Source organism: Anomaloglossus baeobatrachus, chromosome 12, assembly GCF_048569485.1.
Source record: "Anomaloglossus baeobatrachus isolate aAnoBae1 chromosome 12, aAnoBae1.hap1, whole genome shotgun sequence".
NCBI lineage: Eukaryota > Metazoa > Chordata > Amphibia > Anura > Aromobatidae > Anomaloglossus > Anomaloglossus baeobatrachus.
Window position 1 is genome coordinate 11383065 of NC_134364.1, and position 24329 is coordinate 11407393.

At 43.9% G+C, this 24329-nt stretch overlaps 1 protein-coding gene across 3 annotated transcripts in view; it reads left to right on the top strand.

Moving 5' to 3' along the window:
- Positions 1-2865: 2865 nt before the first annotated feature.
- Positions 2866-24329, top strand: part of DGLUCY (D-glutamate cyclase) — a 102403-nt gene continuing 80939 nt past the window's right edge. The window contains exons 1-2 of one of the 3 annotated variants that reach the window (XM_075329858.1): positions 2866-2912; positions 13614-13725. In XM_075329858.1, the coding sequence (XP_075185973.1) occupies positions 13623-13725 (103 nt within the window). In that variant the 5' untranslated portion in view covers positions 2866-2912; positions 13614-13622. Of the gene's footprint in view, positions 2913-8517; positions 8585-12054; positions 12082-13613; positions 13726-24329 lie in introns of those variants that run through there. The other 2 variants (XM_075329856.1, XM_075329857.1) reach the window with 2 other exon arrangements.

A 24329-nucleotide genomic window follows, 5' to 3' on the forward strand; every position in this document is an offset into this window, starting at 1 on the left:
TGTAATCACTTTTATCTAGTTAAGATGTTGCAGGAAACTAGCATCGCAAACGCAACACACATACGTCGCACACGCGAGCAAAATCAATAATTTATTCAGAAAAATCATCGCACTTGTGTTGCACTCGGACCTAACGTGAACTAAAATCAGCCGAGTTTTTTTCAGCCTAGTCGGACCGATTTTTTTTTTTGTGCGTTTTTAGCGGCCAAAAACGCACAAACGCAGCGTAAAAAAAACCGCAGCGTGCGCACATAGCCTAAGGCCTCGTGCACACACGTTCAGTATTGGTGAGTTTTTACCTCAGTATGTGTAAGGCCTCGTGCACACGTTCAGTATTGGTGAGTTTTTACCTCAGTATGTGTAAGGCCTCGTGCACACACGTTCAGTATTGGTGAGTTTTTACCTCAGTATGTGTAAGGCCTCGTGCACACACGTTCAGTATTGGTGAGTTTTTACCTCAGTATGTGTAAGGCCTCGTGCACACGTTCAGTATTGGTGAGTTTTTACCTCAGTATGTGTAAGGCCTCGTGCACACACGTTCAGCATTGGTGAGTTTTTACCTCAGTATGTGTAAGGCCTCGTGCACACGTTTAGGCCTGTTTCACACGTCCGTGAAACACGTGCGTGTTTGGTCCATTTCCGTATGTACCAGAGACACGGCCAAACATGCACCAATGTTAATCTATGTTTGAGGTCACACGTGCGTTATTTCATAATGTCCGTGTGTCCGTGATCCGTATGTGTTTCCGTTTTGCACGGAAGCATGTCCGTTTTCTGCACGGAACACGCATACGCGGACAGCATGAAAGTCAATGGTTATGTGTGCACAATACGTGACACGGATGCATCTCTGTATGCTCCGTGTACGTTTTGTGCTTTTTTCTAGCGATGTCGGTCATTCTTTTCCTGTCTATGTCGGTCAATCTCCCTCAGTCCGTCGGTCGGTCTCTCTGTCTGTCTGTCGGTCTCTCTGTCTGTCTGTCCCTCACTCGCTGTCTGTCGGTCTCTCTGTCTTGTATGTCCCTCTCTCTGTCTGTCGGTCAGTCTCCCCCCTCTCTCATACTTACCGATCCCCGATCACCGGTGTGGCGCTGCACGGCTGTTCACTAAACTCCGTTGGCTTTTCCTCTTTTGAAAAAGCCGGCCGCTCATTATTCAATCTCTTATTCCCTGCTTTCCCCGCCCACCGGCGCCTATGATTGGTTGCAGTTAGACACACCCCCACGCTGATTGACAGCTGTCTCACTGCAACCAATCACAGCCGTCGGGGGGCGGGACTATACTGTGCAGTTAAAAAAAAATAATTTAAAAAAAACGACGTGCGGTCCCCCTCCATTTTGATACCAGCCAGGGTAAAGTCACACGGCTGAAGGCTGGTATTCTCAGGATGGGGAGCTCCACGTTATGAGGAGCCCCCCAGCCTAACAATATCAGCCAGCAGCCGCCCAGAATGGCCGCATCCAGTAGATGCGACTGTTCTGGGACTGTACCCGGCTCTTCCCGATTGGCCCTGGTGCGTTGGCAATCGGGGTAATAAGGAGTTAATGGCAGCCCATAGCTGCCACTAAATCCTAGATTAATCATGTCAGGCGTCTCCATGAGATACCTTCCATGATTAATCTGTAGGTTACAGTTAAAAAACACACACACATCCGAAAAATCCTTTATTAGAATTAAAAAACACTAACAAATTCCCTCATTACCAATTTATTAACCCCAACAAAGCCCTCCATGTCCGGCGTAATCCACGGACCTCCAGCGTCGCATCCAGCTCTACTGCATGCAGGTGACAGGAGCTGCAGAATACACCGCCGCTCCTGTCAGCTCAACGCAGCAAATGAGGTGAGTAGCGCGATCAGCTGAGCTGTCACTGAGGTTACCCGCGGCCACCACTGGATCCGGGGTGTAGAGAATGTGATTTGTTAAAAATTGTTTGCTTAAATTGTTAAATTTTGACCTCTTTACTATGCAACTAACAATAATTGTCATGTTGGATATCTTGTTTTATATGTATAATTTGACATGTTTTAGGCTCTAAGTTCACATTTCCGTTGTTTTGCATCAGTCACATGCGTTGCTTGACGCATGTGACTGATGCGCTGTACAACGGATGACAAAACAGAATTCTTTGTCGGACTCTGTTGTGTGCGGGGGGCGGAGCACGAGGGGGTGGAGTTCAGGGTGGGTGGAGCCGAGCGGGGCCGTGGCACTTAGGACGTCAGTGCCGCGGGGACTGCAGGGCTGGGGACAGGTGTGTGTGTTAGTACATGCGGAGTGCGGGAGGGGGCGGAGCCGAGCGGGGAAGTGTCGGCCTCCTTGCACACTGTATCCAGGGTAAATATTTGGTATAAGCAAAGCACTTTTTGCTTGGTTACCCGATATTTATATTGGTTACCAGGCTTCCTGCACACGTAACCAGTGTAAATATCGGGTAATTAACCAAAGCGCATTGCTTAGTAACCCGATGTGTATCCTGGTTACGTGTGCACGGAGCCAGAGCGCATGCACAGCGAAATCTGACGGATCGCGCTGCTTAAAAAACGTTACATGCTGTGCTCCTCCTGCCCGGCGGTCAGTTGTTCCACGACTGATCAGTCGGGCGGAGGGTGCAATGCAGCATCATCAGTCACAATCCGCCACTCATACAAGTCTATCGGAACAACGGAATCCGCGAAACGGATTCCGTTGTTTACCAGAGCAGCGGATTGTGACTGACACAATTTAACGGAAATGTGAACATAGCCTTACAATAAAAATAGATTGTACATAAAAATAAATAATCCCACAGCAGTTCTGTTCTGTCACCACCAGGTGTCGCTGTGATACTAAGAACTAATCTTCAGGAACCTTGTTTCTCGCTTCCTGTTTCTGGCCGGGGACGCTGCGGCTTCACCCTTCAGTGGTAGAAGAAGGTGAGTGCTTTCCTGCTGATTGTATGTCCTTGTATTATGAGCCCAACATTAATAGGTCCTAGATCAGAAGAAGTTACCAGCGACCTGGAAGCCATAAGCACAGAATTACACACACACAGAGACTTAGACCATGTTCACACCGAGCGTTTTTTAGGATGGTTTTACCTTTGTTTTACGCATATCCATGATAATAATCCGCTGCCTTCACAGTCCCAGCAAAGCCTATGTGATCACAGACACACAGAGAACACCTGCGCTTTTATTCCTGACTGTTTTGTCAACCATCTTGGTAATTACTCATGTTTTGAAAGAATGCGCAGCCAGCACCGGAAAACCAGTTACAAAACGGCAAGTTTCTAATTAGCAAAAGATGAGGTTTTGCTGCCGAAAAAAAATCTGATCAAAAACAGTGTGAACATAGCCTTAAAGAGAAATGAAATGTGGGACTATTGAATCAAAAGGCAATAGACGGCAGCAAAGAAAGCGGTACCTCTGCGCGGGCTCATATTCATCATATCAGTCACTGTACATCACTATACTTTACACATAACACAAGGAGGTAAAAGAATCCCAAATGTCTCCCATGGGAGAAATGATCCGTTTACAGTGACGTGCGGAGCTCTGGATACTGACTGGAGAGGTCCTCGTGCACCGGCGTGCTGATCCGTTTCCAGTGACGTGCGGAGCTCTGGATACTGACTGGAGAGGTCCTCGTGCACCGGCGCGCTGATCCGTTTCCAGTGACGTGCGGAGCTCTGGATACTGACTGGAGAGGTCCTCGTGCACCGGCGTGCTGATCCGTTTCCAGTGACGTGCGGAGCTCTGGATACTGACTGGAGAGGTCCTCGTGCACCGGCGCGCTGATCCGTTTCCAGTGACGTGCGGGGCTCTGGATACTGACTGGAGAGGTCCTCGTACACCGGCGCGCTGATCCGTTTCCAGTGACGTGCGGAGCTCTGGATACTGACTGGAGAGGTCCTCGTGCACCGGCGCGCTGATCCGTTTCCAGTGACGTGCGGAGCTCTGGATACTGACTGGAGAGGTCCTCGTGCACCGGCGCGCTGATCAGTTTCCAGTGACGTGCGGAGCTCTGGATACTGACTGGAGAGGTCCTCGTACACCGGCGCGCTAATCCGTTTCCAGTGACGTGCGGAGCTCTGGATACTGACTGGAGAGGTCCTCGTGCACCGGCGCGCTGATCCGTTTCCAGTGACGTGCGGAGCTCTGGATACTGACTGGAGAGGTCCTCGTACACCGGCGCGCTGATCCGTTTCCAGTGACGTGCGGAGCTCTGGATACTGACTGGAGAGGTCCTCGTACACCGGCGCACTGATCAGTTTCCAGTGACGTGCGGAGCTCTGGATACTGACTGGAGAGGTCCTCGTACACCGGCGCGCTAATCCGTTTCCAGTGACGTGCGGAGCTCTGGATACTGACTGGAGAGGTCCTCGTGCGCCGGCGCGCTGATCCGTTTCCAGTGACGTGCGGGGCTCTGGATACTGACTGGAGAGGTCCTCGTACACCGGCGCGCTGATCCGTTTCCAGTGACGTGCGGGGCTCTGGATACTGACTGGAGAAGTCCTCGTGCACCGGCGCGCTGATCCGTTTCCAGTGACGTGCGGGGCTCTGGATACTGACTGGAGAGGTCCTCGTGCGCCGGCGCGCTGATCCGTTTCCAGTGACGTGCGGGGCTCTGGATACTGACTGGAGAGGTCCTCGTACACCGGCGCGCTGATCCGTTTTGCAGTAGGTGCATGAAGTTTAGAACGCTCCAGTAACATGGATGGGAGTAAAAAAAAAAAAATTAATAAATTTTTGCCTTGTAGAAAGACTTAAAGCCCCTGTCACACACAGATAAATCTTTGGCAGATCTGGGGTTGCAGTGAAATCATGGACATATTGTTCCATTTGTACACAGCCACAAACCTGCCACTGATTGTCCACAATTTCACTGCAACCACAGATCTGCCACAGATCTGCCACAGATCTGCCACAGATCTGCCACAGATCTGCCACAGATCTGCCACAGATCTGCCACAGATCTGCCACAGATCTGCCACAGATCTGCCACAGATCTGCCACAGATCTGCCACAGATCTGCCACAGATCTATCTCTGTGTGTGACAGGGCCTTAAGTCCATGTTTCCACGTGACGACAAAGGAGGAAAAAAAAAAAATCTACACCAGACATTAAAATCTGTTGCTTTACTGCTAATGTAAATCCAGTGCAGGTTTCCCATCCCAAGATCCAGATGAAAAAGCTTCAGCAAGTCTGCAGAGTGTGAACAAGCCCTACAGGCAAATGGTGATACTATAAATCTGTGCTATTTCCAAAGTAGCTGAGATGTGAAAGATGCAATTCACACAGTGCAGTTTTTTCTGCGCATAAATTGACCTGCAGTGCAAGCGCTCGCTGTTCATTGAAATCCAGGTGTCATTTCTTGCAAACAAAGCTTGTCTCAGCCAGATGTCCAGGGGTTTATGTATGGAGGAAAAACAGATGTGGCTTCTTTTATCCCATTAGAAGCCATTTTGTGTCGGTGTTCCTAGTTTTGGCAGCACAATTAAATGTCGTAGAGGAAGGGAACAAAATAAAAAAAAAATAATATATATACACACTTTAAATAATATAATATATTTCATGTACCAATATGAACATGGACGTGCACAAAATATGTCTTCACAACACCCTATAGCCAGAAACAGAAAGTTGAACTTTGTTATGTAAATAAATTTTATATATACACACACATATACACGATATATATATATATATATATATATATATATATATATATATATATATATATATATATATAGATATATATATATATAGATATATATATATATATATATATATATATATATATATATCTATACACCACACACACTACATAAAGTAAAATAAAGAAAAAAGTAAGTTTTTCCATAATCCTACTGACCTGAAGAATCCTATTTCCGGGTCATTGTGCGTTTCAAATCCCCAATGTCACAACATACAGCGTATCACAAAAGTGAGTACACCCCACACATTTTTGTGAATCACAGCTTTTCCTGGGACAGCGCTGCAGATCTGACCCCGTGATATAATGTGCAGCTGATATACAATGTGCAGTGTAAATAACTTACAGCCATTAATGTCTAAACCACTGGCAACAAAAGTGAGTACACCCCTAAGGAAAAAAAATGGCCAAATTGTGCCCTTGGTGTGATTATTTTGTGGGGCCGCCATTATTTTCCAGCACGACCTTCCCTCTCCTGGGCCTGGAGGTCACTAGAGCTTCACAGGAGCCGCTGGATCCTCTTCATCCTCCATGATGACATCCCGGAGCTGGTGGATGTTACAGACATTGCGTTCCTTCACCTTTCGTGTGAGGAGACCCCACAGATGCTCCATAGGGTTTAGGTCTGGAGACACTCGGCCAGTCCAGCAGCTTTTCCCTCAGTGTCTGTAGCGAGGCAGTGGGGATCTTGGAGGTATTTGGGGTTATTATGGTGGAATATGAAGGGAGGGGATCCTGCTCTGATTTATGTCACAGGACATGTTGGCATTCATGGTCCCCTCAATGATCTGTAGCCTCCACAGCCGGCAGCACTCATGCAGCCCCAAACCATGACCCTCCACCACCATGCCTGACTGTAGGCAGGACACAGTTGTCTTTGTGCTCATCACCTGGAGCTGACACCATCTGACCCAGATAACTTTATCTTGGTCTCATCAGACACAGGACAATTCCAGTAATCCAGGTCCTTCGTCCACTTGTCTTTAGCAAATGCAAATTGTTTGCAGCTCTGTCTGGTACCACAGTCCTGCAGCGCAATGTGATGCAAACCAGGTGACCAGTACAAAGGCATTCTTGTAGCCTCGGCCATCTTTATGTAGATTATCAATTCTTTTTTTTTTTCTGATCCTCAGAGATTGCTTTGCCATTTGGAGCCATGCTGAATTTCCAGTGACCAGTATGAGAGAGTGTGGGAGCGACAACACCAAATGTAACACCCCGGCTCCTTCAGTCACACCTGAGACCTTGTAACACTAATGAGTCACATGACAGGGAGGGAAAATGACTAATTGGGTACAATTTGGCCATTTTCACTGAGGGGTGTACTCACTTTTGTTACCAGCAGTTTAGACATTAATGGCTGTGCTGAGTTATTTACACTGTTATACAAGCTGCGCACTGACACTGTAAATTGTATACAAGCTGCACACTGACACTACACATTGTATACAAGCTGCGCACTGACACTGCACATTGTATACAAGCTGCGCACTGACACTGCACATTGTATACAAGCTGCGCACTGACACTGCACATTGTATACAAGCTGCGCACTGACACTGCACATTGTATACAAGCTGCGCACTGACACTGCACATTGTATACAAGCTGTGCACTGACACTGCACATTGTATACAAGCTGCACACTGACACTGTACATTCTATATATGCTGTGCACTGACACTGCACATTGTATACAAGTTGCACATTGTATACAAGTTGCACACTGACACTGTACATTGTATACAAGCTGTGCACTGACACTGCACATTGTATACAAGCTCCACACTGACACTGCACATTGTATACAAGCTGCGCACTGACGCTGCACATTGTATACAAGCTGCACACTGACACTGTACATTCTATATATGCTGTGCACTGACACTGCACATTGTATACAAGTTGCACATTGTATACAAGTTGCACACTGACACTGTACATTGTATACAAGCTGTGCACTGACACTGCACATTGTATACAAGCTCCACACTGACACTGCACATTGTATACAAGCTGCGCACTGACGCTGCACATTGTATACAAGCTGCGCACTGACACTGCACATTGTATACAAGCTGCGCACTGATGCTGCACAGTGTATACAAGCTGCGCACTGACGCTGTACAGTGTATACAAGCTGCGCACTGATGCTGTACAGTGTATACAAGCTGCGCACTGATGCTGCACAGTGTATACAAACTGCGCACTGACGCTGCACAGTGTATACAAGCTGCGCACTGACGCTGCACAGTGTACACAAGCTGCGCACTGACGCTGCACATTGTATGACAGGGTCAGATCTGCAGCGCTGTCCCAGGAGAAGATATAATAAAATATTTACACTAATGTGAGGGGTGTACTGCAAGTATATCAATAAACTTTTGTCAAAGCAAAATTCCAGAAAATATCAAAAATAAATTAGCTTTGTTTAAATCATGAAACACCAAAAATAAATTCCGCAGCATCGAAACTCATCAAACGTTCATCCTGGGACCGAGGACTCCGAGTTTATACAAAGTGGAGGTTATTTCCTGATAAATCGCCCCCCACTGAGCGGCATTTGCTGCATTTCTCCTCTGTAAAGACTGATAAACATGCATGTAAGATCGCATTGTGTTCTAAAGTGTGGAATCGCTGCTTTTCTGTAGACGAAAAAGGAATAAAAAATACAATACATAGTTGAGTGTTTGGTGCAAACACCTACAGGAAAAAATATACGTTTCTGTGCTGTGAATGCGGCCTTCAAGGGTCCACACCTATCACTGTGTAACCAGTTAGTTAAAAATTGATACTGAGTGAAGAAAATCTGTAGAAGAGAATCTCGCGGTGTTATCCGGCCCCGAACCGTCACCTGTCATGGATGTACCTGTCCTGTCCGCTCCTGAGGTAGGCGACGTAGGAAAGCACTGCGGAGGTGCGCTCGTCTCATGTACACATACTGCAGACATGAGGGAGGAATAGTGCTGCACAAGCCGTGTATAACGACGATATCCTGTATAACACGTATCCATGTATAACGAGGATATCCTGTATAACACATATCCATGTATAATGACAATATCCTGTATAACACATATCCATGTATAACAACGATATCCTGTATAACACATATCCATGTACAACGAGGATATCCTGTATAACACATATCCATGTACAACGAGGATATTTTGTATAACACATATCCATGTACAACGAGGATATCCTGTATAACACATATCCATGTACAACGAGGATATCCTGTATAACACATATCCATGTATAATGACAATATCCTGTATAACACATATCCATGTACAACGAGGATATCCTGTATAACACATATCCATGTATAATGACAATATCCTGTATAACACGTATTCATGTATAATGAGGATATCCTGTATAACACATATCCATGTACAACGAGGATATCCTGTATAACACGTATCCATGTATAATGACAATATCCTGTATAACACGTATCCATGTATAATGAGGATATCCTGTATAACACGTATTCATGTACAACGAGGATATCCTGTATAACACATATCCATGTATAATGACAATATCCTGTATAACACATATTCATGTATAACGACAATATCCTGTATAACAATGATATCCTGTATGACACGTATCCATGTATAACGACAATATCCTATATAACAAATATCTGTGTATAACACATATCCATGTATAACGACGATTATCCTGTATAACACGTATCCGCATATAACGACGATATTTTGTATATCACGTATCCACGTATAACAACGATATCCTACATAACACATATCCGTGTATAACAACGATATCCTATATAACACATATCCATGTATAACAACGATATCCTACATAACACATATCCATGTATAACGACGATATCGTATATAACACATATCCGCGTATAACGACGATATGTACAGACATAATGAACTCTGGAAGTGGAAATCTCTCCAATTTTTTACATGTGATCCATGTCTGCATTGCCAGTTATCCATTGTATATGGACAGTGCAGAAACTTATTATATGGCCAAAATATTTGGCTACGGACTTATTACACACACTTAGTCTAAGGTGACACGTTTTGTAGCAAATTCTTCAGTTTTAACTGTCAATCCACAGTTATCCAAAGCAACACAAAGAGAAAAAAAATCTGCATGTAGCCGAACCTTATATCCAGCTATAGGGCTCATTAACATACAGAGGGCTGATACATGTAATCATACCTCCCGGGATGTGTCCTGATTTGGGGGTCCCTCCCACAGTCCCACTGTTCACTGCTTTTGTCCCGACTCCTAATCTCAGTTCAGTGAATAAAAACTCAAGAAGAGCCGTGCATAAATTAAATTCTCATCTTCACTTTTATTCCCACGACGGGACAAGAACTCTTGAGTTTGTGAGTACTTTGTTCATAGGCAGCAGCTCTACCATCAAGCCACTGATACTACTAAGGGGCATTGGAGGATTTGGTAATCTTGACCTGTATTGAAGGCACAGAAGCAAATTATTCAGTTACATAGAGATATAGATATATGTATAAACTGTATCTCTATGTAGGTGTAGGAAGAAGTCAGATTTTTTTTTTCCCTATAAAACTACTATAAAGAAATGAGAAAAAAAAAATGACGAAAATGTAATTTCCCCCCTCCTTGGAATCAAACCAGCAACTTTCAAACACATAACAGCCCTAGCTGTGGAGCCACAGACTCTGATGATGTCAGAGAGAGGATTTTATATAAATGAAGCTGCATTGTGGCCTCTTACACAGCAGATTACACAGGACACAGAGCTCCATTGTACAGACAGCATCTCTGTGTCCTGTATTCTAGACGGAGAGGAAATGATTTTTCTACTAATAAAATTACTAAAAATAATTAAAAAAATAGAACAATGTAATTTTTATTGTGATTTTTAAAAAAAATATTAAATATCACAAATCAGCAAATAACATGGACATATTTGTTCTCACTGTAGTTGTAACGACCCAAACAACACAGCAATCAGATTATTTCTGAAAATCGATAAATAGCAAAAAAAATGTCGCAATTGATTATTTTTCTCTATTAAAACCCATAAACAATGTAGTAAAAATGTATCGCTGAGGCCGTGTTCACACGGAGGGTAAATGCTGCGTTTTCCTCCAGGTGTCCGCACCACGAGCGCAATAACAATTTCTCTGATTATTGCGTGTTTGCTGAGTTTCTTTTATGCGTTTACCCTGATGTTTTATCCATGTTTTTTTGCAGATGTGAATCCAGGTGTTTAATGCTTTTTATACTGTAGAAAAGCTTTGATTCTGCATTAAAAATGTAACGTTTTTTTTTTTTTTCACTTGCATTTTTTTTCAGGCTCCACAAAAACGTCGAGAATATAGAGAATAGAGAGTATAGAGAAAAAAAAGCACCAAAACCGCACAGTTCAGCAGCGTCTTTAGACACCGAGAGCGGAGATTTCATGACGTCACATCCACTTTGCTGGGACATTTAGTCCGTGTTCACATGTGGCATAAATGCTGTGTTTTTCTGCTGCTTTTTTTGGCACATATATTCTGCTAAATTTAACTGTCCGAGCAAAGTGGATGTTGTGGAGACACGGGGGTCAGTGAGTGCTCTTGTCCACTGAACCAGCCGCCTTTAGAAAGACAGCGGGGCTCAGGGCTCATCCCAACTGAAGGCACAACCTCCTTAACCGTGGGCGGAACACTACTCAGACAACACAGGGTGAAGGAATCACAACATTAAGGGTTTTTTTGGATCCCCAAACAATTAACGGCACATGGCACATAACCAGGAAAACCACAGAATGTAACCGGCAACAGTTCCCCCCCCCTTCCGCTGGCTCACCAGGGATTAGAAGGTCCGTGCCTCAGAGCTTCCAGGGCTACTTACTCCAATCCAGCAGCACCCCGCTTTCGGCGGGCACCCACCGTGACTGGAATAACGCCAGATTTAGGAAGCTGGCTGAGGTCTGCAAAGTCTGTACCAGGTGACTGATTTGTCCCAACCTGGGTTTCCTCCTTAAGTAGTCTCTGGTATGATGATATAATCCTGGCAGCCGGAGTCGAAATCCCTAGACTGTGGATGTGGCCTTCAATCGGAACGGAAGTCCCTAGATTGAAGCCACAAGGTATCCTGATCCTCTAGCATGCTCCTAAGAGCTTAGACTGGATCATGCCCATCCATCAACAACAACCTCGTGACTTAAAGAAATCCCTTTTATAGCCACAGCCTTCCACTTTGATACACTGCGTCCTGATCGGATTGGTTGGACAAGATTGCTTCTCCCATTGGATGAATTTCAAGCTGCATGGATCATGTTCATTTAAATGATGTGGGTAGAAAGACTGAGGATATCTACATGGAGCCTGCAAGTCACCGACTAGACAATGGCTACTAAGGTAATTACATTAGCAATACACAACTACAATACAATGATTACTGAAAGGGTCTGGAGAAAAAATAGCTAAGCAAACATAAGTTAATACACAAAAGAACAATACGTCTGGCTGAATGTTAAGAAACTTTAACCCATGAGAGTCCATGTCGTCACAGATGTGATTCCATGTGAAGATGCCGCTGAAATCTGCGCATCTGGTGCATTATTTTTCTCTAGAGGTTTCTATGTGGAGATTAAAAAATGCAGGAAAAAACTGCAGATACTGAAAGCAGAATCCAAACTTTTCTGTACTATAAAAACATTAAAAAGGCATCTGCACCAAAACCGCATGAAATAATGGGAAAAAAGGCATAAAAAATGCAATAATCAGAAAAGATTGTTATTGTGTAATTTGGTGCAGAAAACAAAACACACCGGATTTATGCAACATGTGAACACGGCCGTACAGACAGAAAAAAGCCACATGTCATATAGTGACGCTACATAAAGATGAATGTTTTGGCTGACATGACTATGAATGAATGAACAGTCCGGGGCGTCTGCAGAACTTCCCTCACTGCCAAATGGGTGTGGCTAGGGGCGTGGTCAAAATTTGCCGCTGTGCACTGTACGCGCCGTTTATTTTATCCCTCTTTCTGTTCTTCAGGAGTTGGGAGGCATACATGTAATGAGCCCCATATATTGTGCAGTACGTCCTTTTTTCACTTTCCATATATTATTAATTTGTCTGTTTTTGACGTCCATTCTTTTTTTACGTTCACAATTAATAAAAAATAATAAAATTCCTAACTCTGTTTCCTCCGTTATCTTTGAGGAATCGGCAAATAGTGGCCACTATATGAATAGCGTCCATTTCTTAGTGGCCACTATATGAATGGCGTCCATTTCTTAGTGGCCACTATATGAATGGCGTCCGTTTTTTAGTGGCCACTATATGAATGGCGTCCGTTTTTTAGTGGCCACTTTATGAATGGCGTCCGTTTTTTAGTGGACACTTTATGAATGGCGTCCGTTTTTTAGTGGCCACTATATGAATGGCGTCCGTTTTTTATTGTTTACGCTCCCATTGGGTTCTATGGGTGATTCGCATTCCCAAAAAACAACAACAAAAAAGAGAACTGGACCCAAATTCCTCGTAACCCGTCCTAAGTATGTGACTTCTGATTGGTTGGCTTTGGCTCCTCCGCATTGTGACTTGTTGGTTGCATTAATAGTTCAGTGACTTCAAAATATCCTTAGATTTTCGGCACAATCCTCCTCCAGAATGTCGTAAAAAAAAAGCAAACTTTGGGACCATCTCAGATAATCCTTCATAATCGCATTTTTTGCTGTTGTTGAACGATAACGCTGAGATTGTGCCGTGAGTGGCCCCTGGATCAATGGCGGTGCCATATTTTGTCTGTGGGTCACTGTTGCCTGCACCGCGTCTTTGTACGTCAGTGCAGTATTTTGGCGCATTTGATGCACATCCAGTAAACATGCCTCTTATTTGATGTGCTATCCCTAATGAGCTTGTCCTTTTTTCCTTGGCAGGCGCCCGGCATGGTTTGTCTGCACTTGCTGAGGTCTCTCGTTCCAGCCGCTGTCCGATGTTTAATACGTCACAATCGAATACATGTCCGGAACACGTCGGGGATGTCTGCAGGTAAGGCTGGAGTCACATGATAGTATGTCATCAGATGTGATATGCTAATGACCTTCGGCTCCCGCTCTGCTGCCAGCGTGATCCAAGTGTCATTATACTGTGATCCGATCCTGCGATCGGATCACAGCTGTGGAGGAGAGGGAGGGATTGATCTCCCCTTCTCCATTGTCAACTGATGCAATTATCGCACTGCACTCCAGAGTCATCAGAGTGCAAACCAATGTTTCACTCAAACCCATTGACTTGTATGGGTGCGGGTGACACAGCTCTCGCTGACAATCGCAGCATGCTGCGACTTTCCTCTGATCCAGAATCTGGGTGAGAAAAAAGTAGATCATCTGCTCTCCCTCATGGACTAACATTGGTCCGAGTGCAATATGCACTGATCCGATTCATACGCTTGTGTGAGCGTACCCTAACAAACAGTGGTGTTATGCTATCCTATCCGGGCCTATAAAGCCATTTTTCATCACCTAAACTATATGCAAATTAGGCGACAAATGCACTGTGGGCGGGTAACTCCTAGGACGAATTAGTCTGACGCCCCAGAGCACTTCCCAGCTAATTTGCATGTGGCTTCTATGCGGGATTTCTCATCACTGGCACATCCCTGAGAAAAGGCCTCATTTTATTTATTATATTATTTATATATTTATTATTATATATTATATATATATTATATTTTATTTATTGAGGAATATTTCCCTATTCCTGCTGACAGGCCCCTAGATGTGAGGTCTTGCTGTGATTTTGCACAAATTGAAGCAAAATACATAATTTGGCAGGATCTTTCAAAAACAAATAACCCGCGCCTTCCCTCTGCACCACATCTGTCATTGGAGAGGGTCGAGGGGCCGTCACTCATCAGGGGCTGCATCGTCTGTATTGCCATCCAGGATACTTCATGTGATAATGACATTTTTACATAATACGACATCAGGGCAAAACCACAAGAGCGGAGAGTCCAAAATCCAGGTATCACTACTTTGTAAATAATTAAAAGGGACAAACATGAGACCAAAGAGCATGGTATAAATGTCACCTCCGCTCCATCACTGTATATGTGTGATATCATGTATGTACATAATATACCGCATGGTGCAGATATCTGCCGCCTCCATCACTGTATATGTGTGATATCATGTATGTACATAATATACCGCATGGTACAGATATCTGCCGCCTCCATCACTGTATATGTGTGATATCATGTATGTACATAATATACCGCATGGTACAGATATCTGCCGCCTCCATCACTGTATATGTGTGATATCATGTATGTACACAATATACCGCATGGTGCAGATATCTGCCGCCTCCATCATGTATATGTGTGATATCATGTATGTACACAATATACCGCATGGTACAGATATCTGCCGCCTCCATCATGTATATGTGTGATATCATGTATGTACATAATATACCGCATGGTGCAGATATCTGCCTCCTCCATCACTGTACATGTGTGATATCATGTATGTACATAATATACCGCATGGTACAGATATCTGCCGCCTTCATCACTGTATATGTGTGATATCATGTATGTACATAATATACCACATGGTACAGATATCTGCCGCCTCCATCACTGTATATTTGTGATATCATGTATGTACATAATATACCGCATGGTGCAGATATCTGCCGCCTCCATCACTGTATATGTGTGATATCATGTATGTACATAATATACCGCATGGTGCAGATATCTGCCGCCTCCATCACTGTACATGTGTGATATCATGTATGTACAGAATATACCGCATGGTGCAGATATCTGCCTCCTCCATCACTGTATATGTGTGATATCATGTATGTACACAATATACCGCATGGTACACATATCTGCCTCCTCCATCACTGTATATGTGTGATATCATGTATGTACAGAATATACCGCATGGTGCAGATATCTGCCTCCTCCATCACTGTATATGTGTGATATCATGTATGTACATAATATACCGCATGGTACAGATATCTGCCTCCTCCATCACTGTATATGTGTGATATCATGTATGTACAGAATATACCGCATGGTGCAGATATTTGCTGCCTCCATCACTGTACATGTGTGATATCATGTATGTACATAATATACCGCATGGTACAGATATCTGCCGCCTCCATCACTGTATATGTGTGATATCATGTATGTACACAATATACCGCATGGTACAGATATCTGCCGCCTCCATCACTGTATATGTGTGATATCATGTATGTACACAATATACTGCATGGTACAGATATCTGCCGCCTCCATCACTGTACATGTGTGATATCATGTATGTACACAATATACCGCATGGTACAGATATTTGCCGCCTCCATCACTGTACATGTGTGATATCATGTATGTACATAATATACCGCATGGTACAGATATCTGCCGCCTCCATCACTGTATATGTGTGATATCATGTATGTACAGAATATACTGCATGGTACAGATATCTGCCGCCTCCATCACTGTATATGTGTGATATCATGTATGTACATAATATACCGCATGGTACAGATATCTGCCGCCTCCATCACTGTACATGTGTGATATCATGTATGTACACAATATACTGCATGGTACAGATATCTGCCGCCTCCATCACTGTACATGTGTGATATCATGTATGTACATAATATACCGCATGGTACAGATATCTGCCGCCTCCATCACTGTACATGTGTGATATCATGTATGTACACAATATACTGCATGGTACAGATATCTGCCGCCTCCATCACTGTACATGTGTGATATCATGTATGTACATAATATACCGCATGGTACAGATATTTGCCGCCTCCATCACTGTACATGTGTGATATCATGTTTGTACATAATATACCGCATGGTACAGATATTTGCCGCCTCCATCACTGTACATGTGTGATACCATGTATGTACACAATATACCGCATGGTACAGATATCTGCCGCCTCCATCACTGTATATGTGTGATATCATGTATGTACATAATATACCGCATGGTACAGATATCTGCCGCCTCCATCACTGTATATGTGTGATATCATGTATGTACACAATATACCGCATGGTACAGATATCTGCCGCCTCCATCACTGTATATGTGTGATATCATGTATGTACACAATATACCGCATGGTACAGATATCTGCCGCCTCCATCACTGTATATGTGTGATATCATGTATGTACATAATATACCGCATGGTGCAGATATCTGCCGCCTCCATCACTGTACATGTGTGATACCATGTATGTACACAATATACCGCATGGTACAGATATCTGCCGCCTCCATCACTGTACATGTGTGATACCATGTATGTACACAATATACCGCATGGTGCAGATATCTGCCGCCTCCATCACTGTACATGTGTGATACCATGTATGTACACAATATACCGCATGGTACAGATATCTGCCGCCTCCATCACTGTATATGTGTGATATCATGTATGTACACAATATACCGCATGGTGCAGATATCTGCCGCCTCCATCACTGTATATGTGTGATATCATGTATGTACATAATATACCGCATGGTGCAGATATCACACATATACAGTGATGGAGGCGGCAGATATCTGCACCATGCGGTATATTGTGTACATACATGATATCACACATATACAGTGATAAAGGCGGCAGATATCTGCACCATGCGGTATATTGTGTACATACATGATATCACACATATACAGTGATAAAGGCGGCAGATATCTGCACCATGCGGTATATTGTGTACATACATGATATCACACATATACAGTGATGGAGGCGGCAGATATCATGTATGTACATAATATACCACATGATACAGATATCTGCCGCCTCCATCACTGTATATGTATGATATCATGTATGTACACAATATACCGCATGGTGCAGATATCTGCCTCCTCCATCACTGTATATGTGTGATATCATGTATGTACATAATATACCGCATGGTATAGATATTTGCCGCTTCAATCACTGTGTAAGTGTATATATATATATTTTTCTTACTGTATTTCCACGGTATATGTAGAAATATGTCTCTTTATTTTCCTTTATTTTATTTATTAAATAACAAAAATAAACAATTAAACAAAATGAGGTAGAGAGCGGCGTGAATATGGATCCGTACAGGGGTCACTTATTCCCTATAACACGAGGCAAGAAAATAAAATAAAAGAATTCACCCCACTCCCCATACATGATTTTAGTCGTACTACCCCCTCCCTGCCTAATGTTTCCTGTTACTTTTGTTATTTATTGGTAATATATAATAATAATATTTATTCATTTATATAGCGCTATTAATTCCACAGCGCTTTACATACATTGGCAACACTGTCCCCATTGGGGCTCACAATTTACCGTATTTTTCGGACGATAAGACGCACTTTTTTTCCCCCAAATGTTGGGGGAAAGTGGGGGGTGCGTCTTATGGTATGAATATAGGGCTGTGGGGAATGAGGGTGCTGCGGTGGAGCGGGTCATCGGGGGCATGAGCAGGCTGCAGCAGCACCTGCTGTGACCACGTGGACCCGCTCATTTAATATGCACGCCCATCTCTCAGCGCTGACAGGTGGGCGGGATGATGGGCGAGGGATAAACAGCCGGCCCGCATGATCACCCCTGGCAACTACAGCCTGGAGTGATCATGTGCGACTGTATTCACTGCTCCCTGTGCATCATCATCAGCGCGGGGTGCAGTGAATCAGTGTACTCACCCGTCCCCGTTCCCCTGCAGCCCCGTGATCTCCTCCTGGCTGCCGGCGGCTGCGTGTGGAGCCGTCCCCGTTCCCCTGCAGCACCGCGATGTTCTGTCTGTGCCGGCGGCCGCTGAGTGGAGACTAGCAGTGCGCACAGCGATGACGTCATCGCTGTGCGCACGTGTCCACACGCAGCCGCCGACACAGACAGGAGAACATTGCGGTGCTACTCGGGAACGGTGACGGCTCCACTCAGCGGCCGCCGGCAGCCAGGAGGAGATCGCGGGGCTGCAGGGGAACGGGGACGGCTCCATACGCAGCCGCCGGTAGCCAGGAGGAGATCGCGGGTCTGCAGGGGAACGGGGACGGCTCCATACGCAGCCGCCGGCAGCCAGGAGGAGATCGCGGGGCTGCAGGGGAACGGGGACGGCTCCACTCAGCGGCGCTGCCTGTGACACAGACGGGAGGAGGAGCGATGCTGCAGGGAGTGAGGTGAGGTAAGGTAAGGTGAGTATGAACATTTATTTTTTTTATGTGCCACAGGATGCGGGCCGTATACCAGCATGGGGGTGTATAGCAGGATGGGGGTATAATATGAGCAGGATCGGGGTATATTATGAGCAGGATGGAGGTATATTATGAGCAGGATGGGGGTATATTATGAGCAGAATCGGGGTATATTATGAGCAGGATGGAGGTATATTATGAGCAGGATGGGGGTATATTATGAGCAGGATGGGGGTGTATTATGAGCAGCGTGGGGGTGTATTATGAGCAGGGTGGGGGTATATTATGAGCAGGATGGTGGTATATTATAAGCAGGATGGGGGTATATTATGAGCAGGATGGGGTATATTATGAGCAGGATGGGGGTATATTATGAGCAGGATGGGGGTATATTATGAGCAGGATGGGGTATATTATGAGCAGGATGGAGGTATATTATGAGCAGGATGGGGGTATATTATGAGCAGGATGGGGTATATTATGAGCAGGATGGGGGTATATTATGAGCAGGATGGGGGTATATTATGAGCAGGATGGGGGTGTATTATGAGCAGGATGGGGGTGTATTATGAGCAGGATGGGGGTATATTATGAGCAGGATGGGGTGTATTATGAGCAGGATGGGGGTATATTATGAGCAGGATGGGGGTATATTATGAGCAGGATCGGGGTATATTATGAGCAGGATGGAGGTATATTATGAGCAGGATGGGGGTGTATTATGAGCAGGATGGGGGTGTATTATGAGCAGGATGGGGGTGTATTATGAGCAGGATGGGGGGTGTATTATGAGCAGGATGGGGGTGAATTATGAGCAGGATGGGGGTATACTATGAGCAGGATGGGGGTATATTATGAGCAGGATGGGGGTATATTATGAGCAGGATGGGGGTGTATTATGAGCAGGATGGGGGTGTATTATGAGCAGGATGGGGGTGTATTATGAGCAGGATGGGGGTGTATTATGAGCAGGATGGGGGTGTATTATGAGCAGGATGGGGGTATATTATGAGCAGGATGGGGGTATATTATGAGCAAGGGTGGGGGTATATTATGAGCAGGATGGGGGTGTATTATGAGCAGGATGGGGGTATATTATGAGCAGGATGGGGGTATATTATGAGCAAGGGTGGGGGTATATGAGTAAGATGGGGGTATATGAGCAGGTTGGGGGTATATACTGTATATACAAGGCATGAGGATCATTACCAGGATGGGGTATCTTTGTAGAGAATTTGGGGACATTACCCCCATAACAGTGTCAGCAGCAAATCCTCGCCCCATAACAGTGTGTCATGAGTACATTTTTTGCTTTAAATTTTATTTTCCTATTTTCCTGCTCTAAAACCAGGGTGCGTCTTATAGTCTGAAAAATACGGTAAAGTCCGTATCTGTATGTCTTTGGAGTGTGGGAGGAAACCGGAAAACCCGGGGGAAACCCACGCAAACACGGGGAGAACATACAAACTCCTTGCAGATGGTGTCCTTGGTGGGACTAGAACCCAGGACCCCAGCGCTGCAAGGCTGCAGTGCTAACCACTGAGCCACCGTGCCGCCTATTATTTTGCTGCTTTGCTTGCCCTTTGTTGTTTTTCTTTGTTTTTTTTTCCTCAGTGGTTGATCAATTGTAATGCTGTATTTGCCTTATGGGAAAATTGAGGGAGAAAAGTATTTTTATTTTTTTTACATTGATTATTAAGAAATACCTCCCAACAGTCCTGGATTCAGCGGTAGTGTCCCAATTTGAGGGCCCTCTCCCACAGTCCCATGGGTCACTGGGTTCAGTGCATAATTTAATTCTCATCTACTCTGGTTTCCAAGGACTAGAACTCATGAACTCATTGTCCATAGGCAGCAGCTCTACCATTGAGCCACTGCCTGTACTGAGGAGGATTTGGTAATCTTTACCTTTATTGCAGAGAAGCCAGAAGCAGATTATTCAGTTACATGAATGAAAAATGAGAAAAAAAATACAATTATGTAGAAAAATACTTTTCTTCATCTTCACCAGCCTCTGGAATCAAAGCAGCAATTTTCAAACATGTTCCAGCAGCCCTAGCTGTTGAGCCACAAGCACTGATGATGTCAGAGGAAGGATTTGAGATATTTAAAGCTGCATTGCGGCCTCTTACACAGCAGATTACACTGGACACAGAGCTCCATTGTGCAGAGCAGCATCTCTATGTTCTGTATTCTAGAGGGAGAGGAAAACAGATTTTTTTCTTCTAATAAAATTACTAAAAAGAATTAAAAAAAAATAGAATAATGTAATTTTTATTGCGCTTTTTTAATAAACTAATAAACATCACAAATCAGCAATTAATATGGACTTATTTGGTGTCCCTGTAATCGTAACGACCCGAACCACACAGCGATCAGATTATTTATGGGGATCGGTAAATGGCGTAAAAACATGGCGCAATTGATTATTTTTCTGTATTAAACCCATGAAAAATGTAATAAAAATGTATCGCTGAGGTCGTGTTCACACGGAGCGTAAATGCTGCGCTTTTTCTCCAGGTGTCCGCACCATGAGTGCAATAATAATTATTGCGTGTTTTCTGCGTTTTTTTATGCGTTTTCCCTGATAGTTGATATGTTTGTTGCAGATGTGAATCCGGATTTTTAATGCTTTTTTAATACTATAGAAAAGCTTTGATTCTGAGTTTATAAATATAATGTTATTTTTTTTTCCTTGCATTTTTTTCAGGCTCCACAAAGAAGCCTATAGAGGAAAAAAAAACACCAAAATCGCACAGTTCAGCGACGTCTTTAGACACCGAGGGCGGAGATTTCATGTCGTCTCTTCCACTTTGCTGGGACATTTAGTCCGTGTTCACATGTAGCATAAATGCTGGGTTTTTCTGCTGCTTTTTTTGCACATATATTCTGCTGTGTTTATCTGTCCAAGCAAAGTGGATGTGATTCCATGTAAAGACGCCGCTGAACTCTGCGGTTTTGGTGATTTTTTTTTTGTAGAGGTTTTTATGTGGAGCTTAAAAAAATGCAAGAAAAAAACTCCGAGCAAAATCCAAACTTTTCTGTACTATAAAAATGCGTAAAAACACTGCTTCACATCTGAATCAAAACCGCATGAAATACTCGGGGAAAGACATAAAAAACAGCAAAACTGCATCAGAGAAGATCGTTATTGTGTAGTTTGGTGCAGAAAAAAAACAGGATTCATGCAACGTGTGAATACAGACACAAAAAAGCAACGTGTGAAGTGAGGCTTATATATATATATATATATATATATATATATATATATATATATATATTATATATATATATATATATATATATATATATATATATATATATATATATATATATATATATATATATATATATATATATATATATATATAAAAAGCTGAATGTGTGTGTGTATGTGTATGTGTATGTCCGGGATTGGCAACTGCACCGTCGCAGCTACAGCCACAAAGTTTTGCACACTCACACGTCTGGACCCCGAGAGCATCATAGGCTATGTTTCGAGGGGAAATTTGAACCCCGCGCTTTACAGTTATTCGCCAAAAAAGCTGCCTCCATTAAAGCGAATGGAGCTGTGAGCCACAGTGCAGCCAGAACTTCAGAAGAATGCGCAGCCACGCCCTTATATGGAATGTTGGCGTGTCACAATGCAGCCAGGGAAAGAGACACAGACACAGACAGGGAAAGAGGCAGACACAGACAGGGTAAGAGACAGACATAGACAGGGTAAGAGACAGACACAAAGAGACAGACTGACAGGGAAAGAGACAGACAGGGAAAGACAGGGAAAGAGAGAGACAGGTTAAGAGACAGACACAGACAGGCAAAGAGACAGACACAGACAAAGAGACAGACACAGGGAAACAGACAGGGAAAGAAAGAGACAGACAGGGTAAGAGACAGACAAAGACAAGTAAAGAGACAAACAAAGAGACAGACACAGGGAAAGAGACTGACAGGGAAAGAGACAGACAGGGAAAGCGAGGGAAAGAGACAGACAGGGAAAGTGACAGAGATAGACAGATGGAGAAAGAGACAGACATGGAGAGAGACAGACAGACAAAGAGAGAGAGAGAGACCCAACCCACAGACCGCAGGAATCAGACCATGATTGCCGTCAGGTACATGTGTAGCTGAAATGCTCTGATGTTTCACAGAAAAGATAGTTTAGAGATCCGGCTTTTCCCAGCACCGCTCTGGATGATTGACAGGTCTCTCTCGTTGCAACAGACCTGTCAATCACCAGTAGGCTATGTGCACACGCTGCATTTTTTACCGCGTTTTTGCAGTGCATTTTTGTGCGTTTTTGGGCTCCAAAACTGCATGACTTTGCTTCCCCAGCAAAGTCTATGAGATTTCTTTTTTTGTTGTCCGCACAGTGCGGTTTTGTTTGGCTGCGTTTTTGAGCTAAAAAAAATGGTCATTTCAATTCTTTTTTGCGTTTTTCTGCGTTTTTCCACCCATGCAATGCATTGGAAAAACACAGTAAACAAAAACGCAGCAAAATGCTGCTAAAAACGCAGTTAAACGTTTTTGCTGCGGGTGCGTTTTTGTGCATTTTTTGCAGCAAAAAACACACAAAAACGTAGCGTTAAAACAAACGCAGCGTGCGCACATAGCCTAACTTAACACGCTTCCAGTATCTGATCCATGCTGTCTGGCTAATATAAATCAACTAACAGGTTAGCTTTACAGGGTTTCTGTCACCACTTATACAGGTATATAGGGTACGAAGCCCCTATAAAAATCATTCCTGTAGTATAAATCTAATATATATATATATCTGCCAGGGAAAAAATATTTTGTAAACAAATGATGTGTTTTATTGCACCCTCAGCGAGCCCTATGGCTCATTGATCCCTTCCCCACCGTCCAGCTTCCTATTCTAGATCGGCCACATCTTGATTGATCGTTATTATACTGCAGTGGTCAGTCAGGATATGTGAGGGCTCAGGATGTGCATTAGGGACATAACGATGCACTGAGTCCTTGGCCATGGTAAGAATTCACCTAACCTAAAAAATATTTTTTCTCTAGCAACCAAAACCAGTAAAGTCTAAACTGCTGATTTTTGTAGCAGCTGAGTTTCCTACAAACCCGTAGAAGTGGTTTAGTTAGCATGTTGGAGGAGATAGATTCCCTTTAAAGTTTTATACATTTTCAAAAATGCAGTGATCCACATTTACCACTAGGTGGTGCCGATCACTGATGGAGACAGATCCCTCTTATCGTCCAGTTCTTTGCTTTGCACTGTGCAGAATGCTGGTCTTATGCCCTGGTGATGCTGTGACTCTGGATACATTGTGCACTGTATGTGCTGCGTACGGCCCTGCACATATCCACACTTGTGCTCCAGGGATGTGTGGGATTTATATACACTAGGTCAGTAATTGTAAGC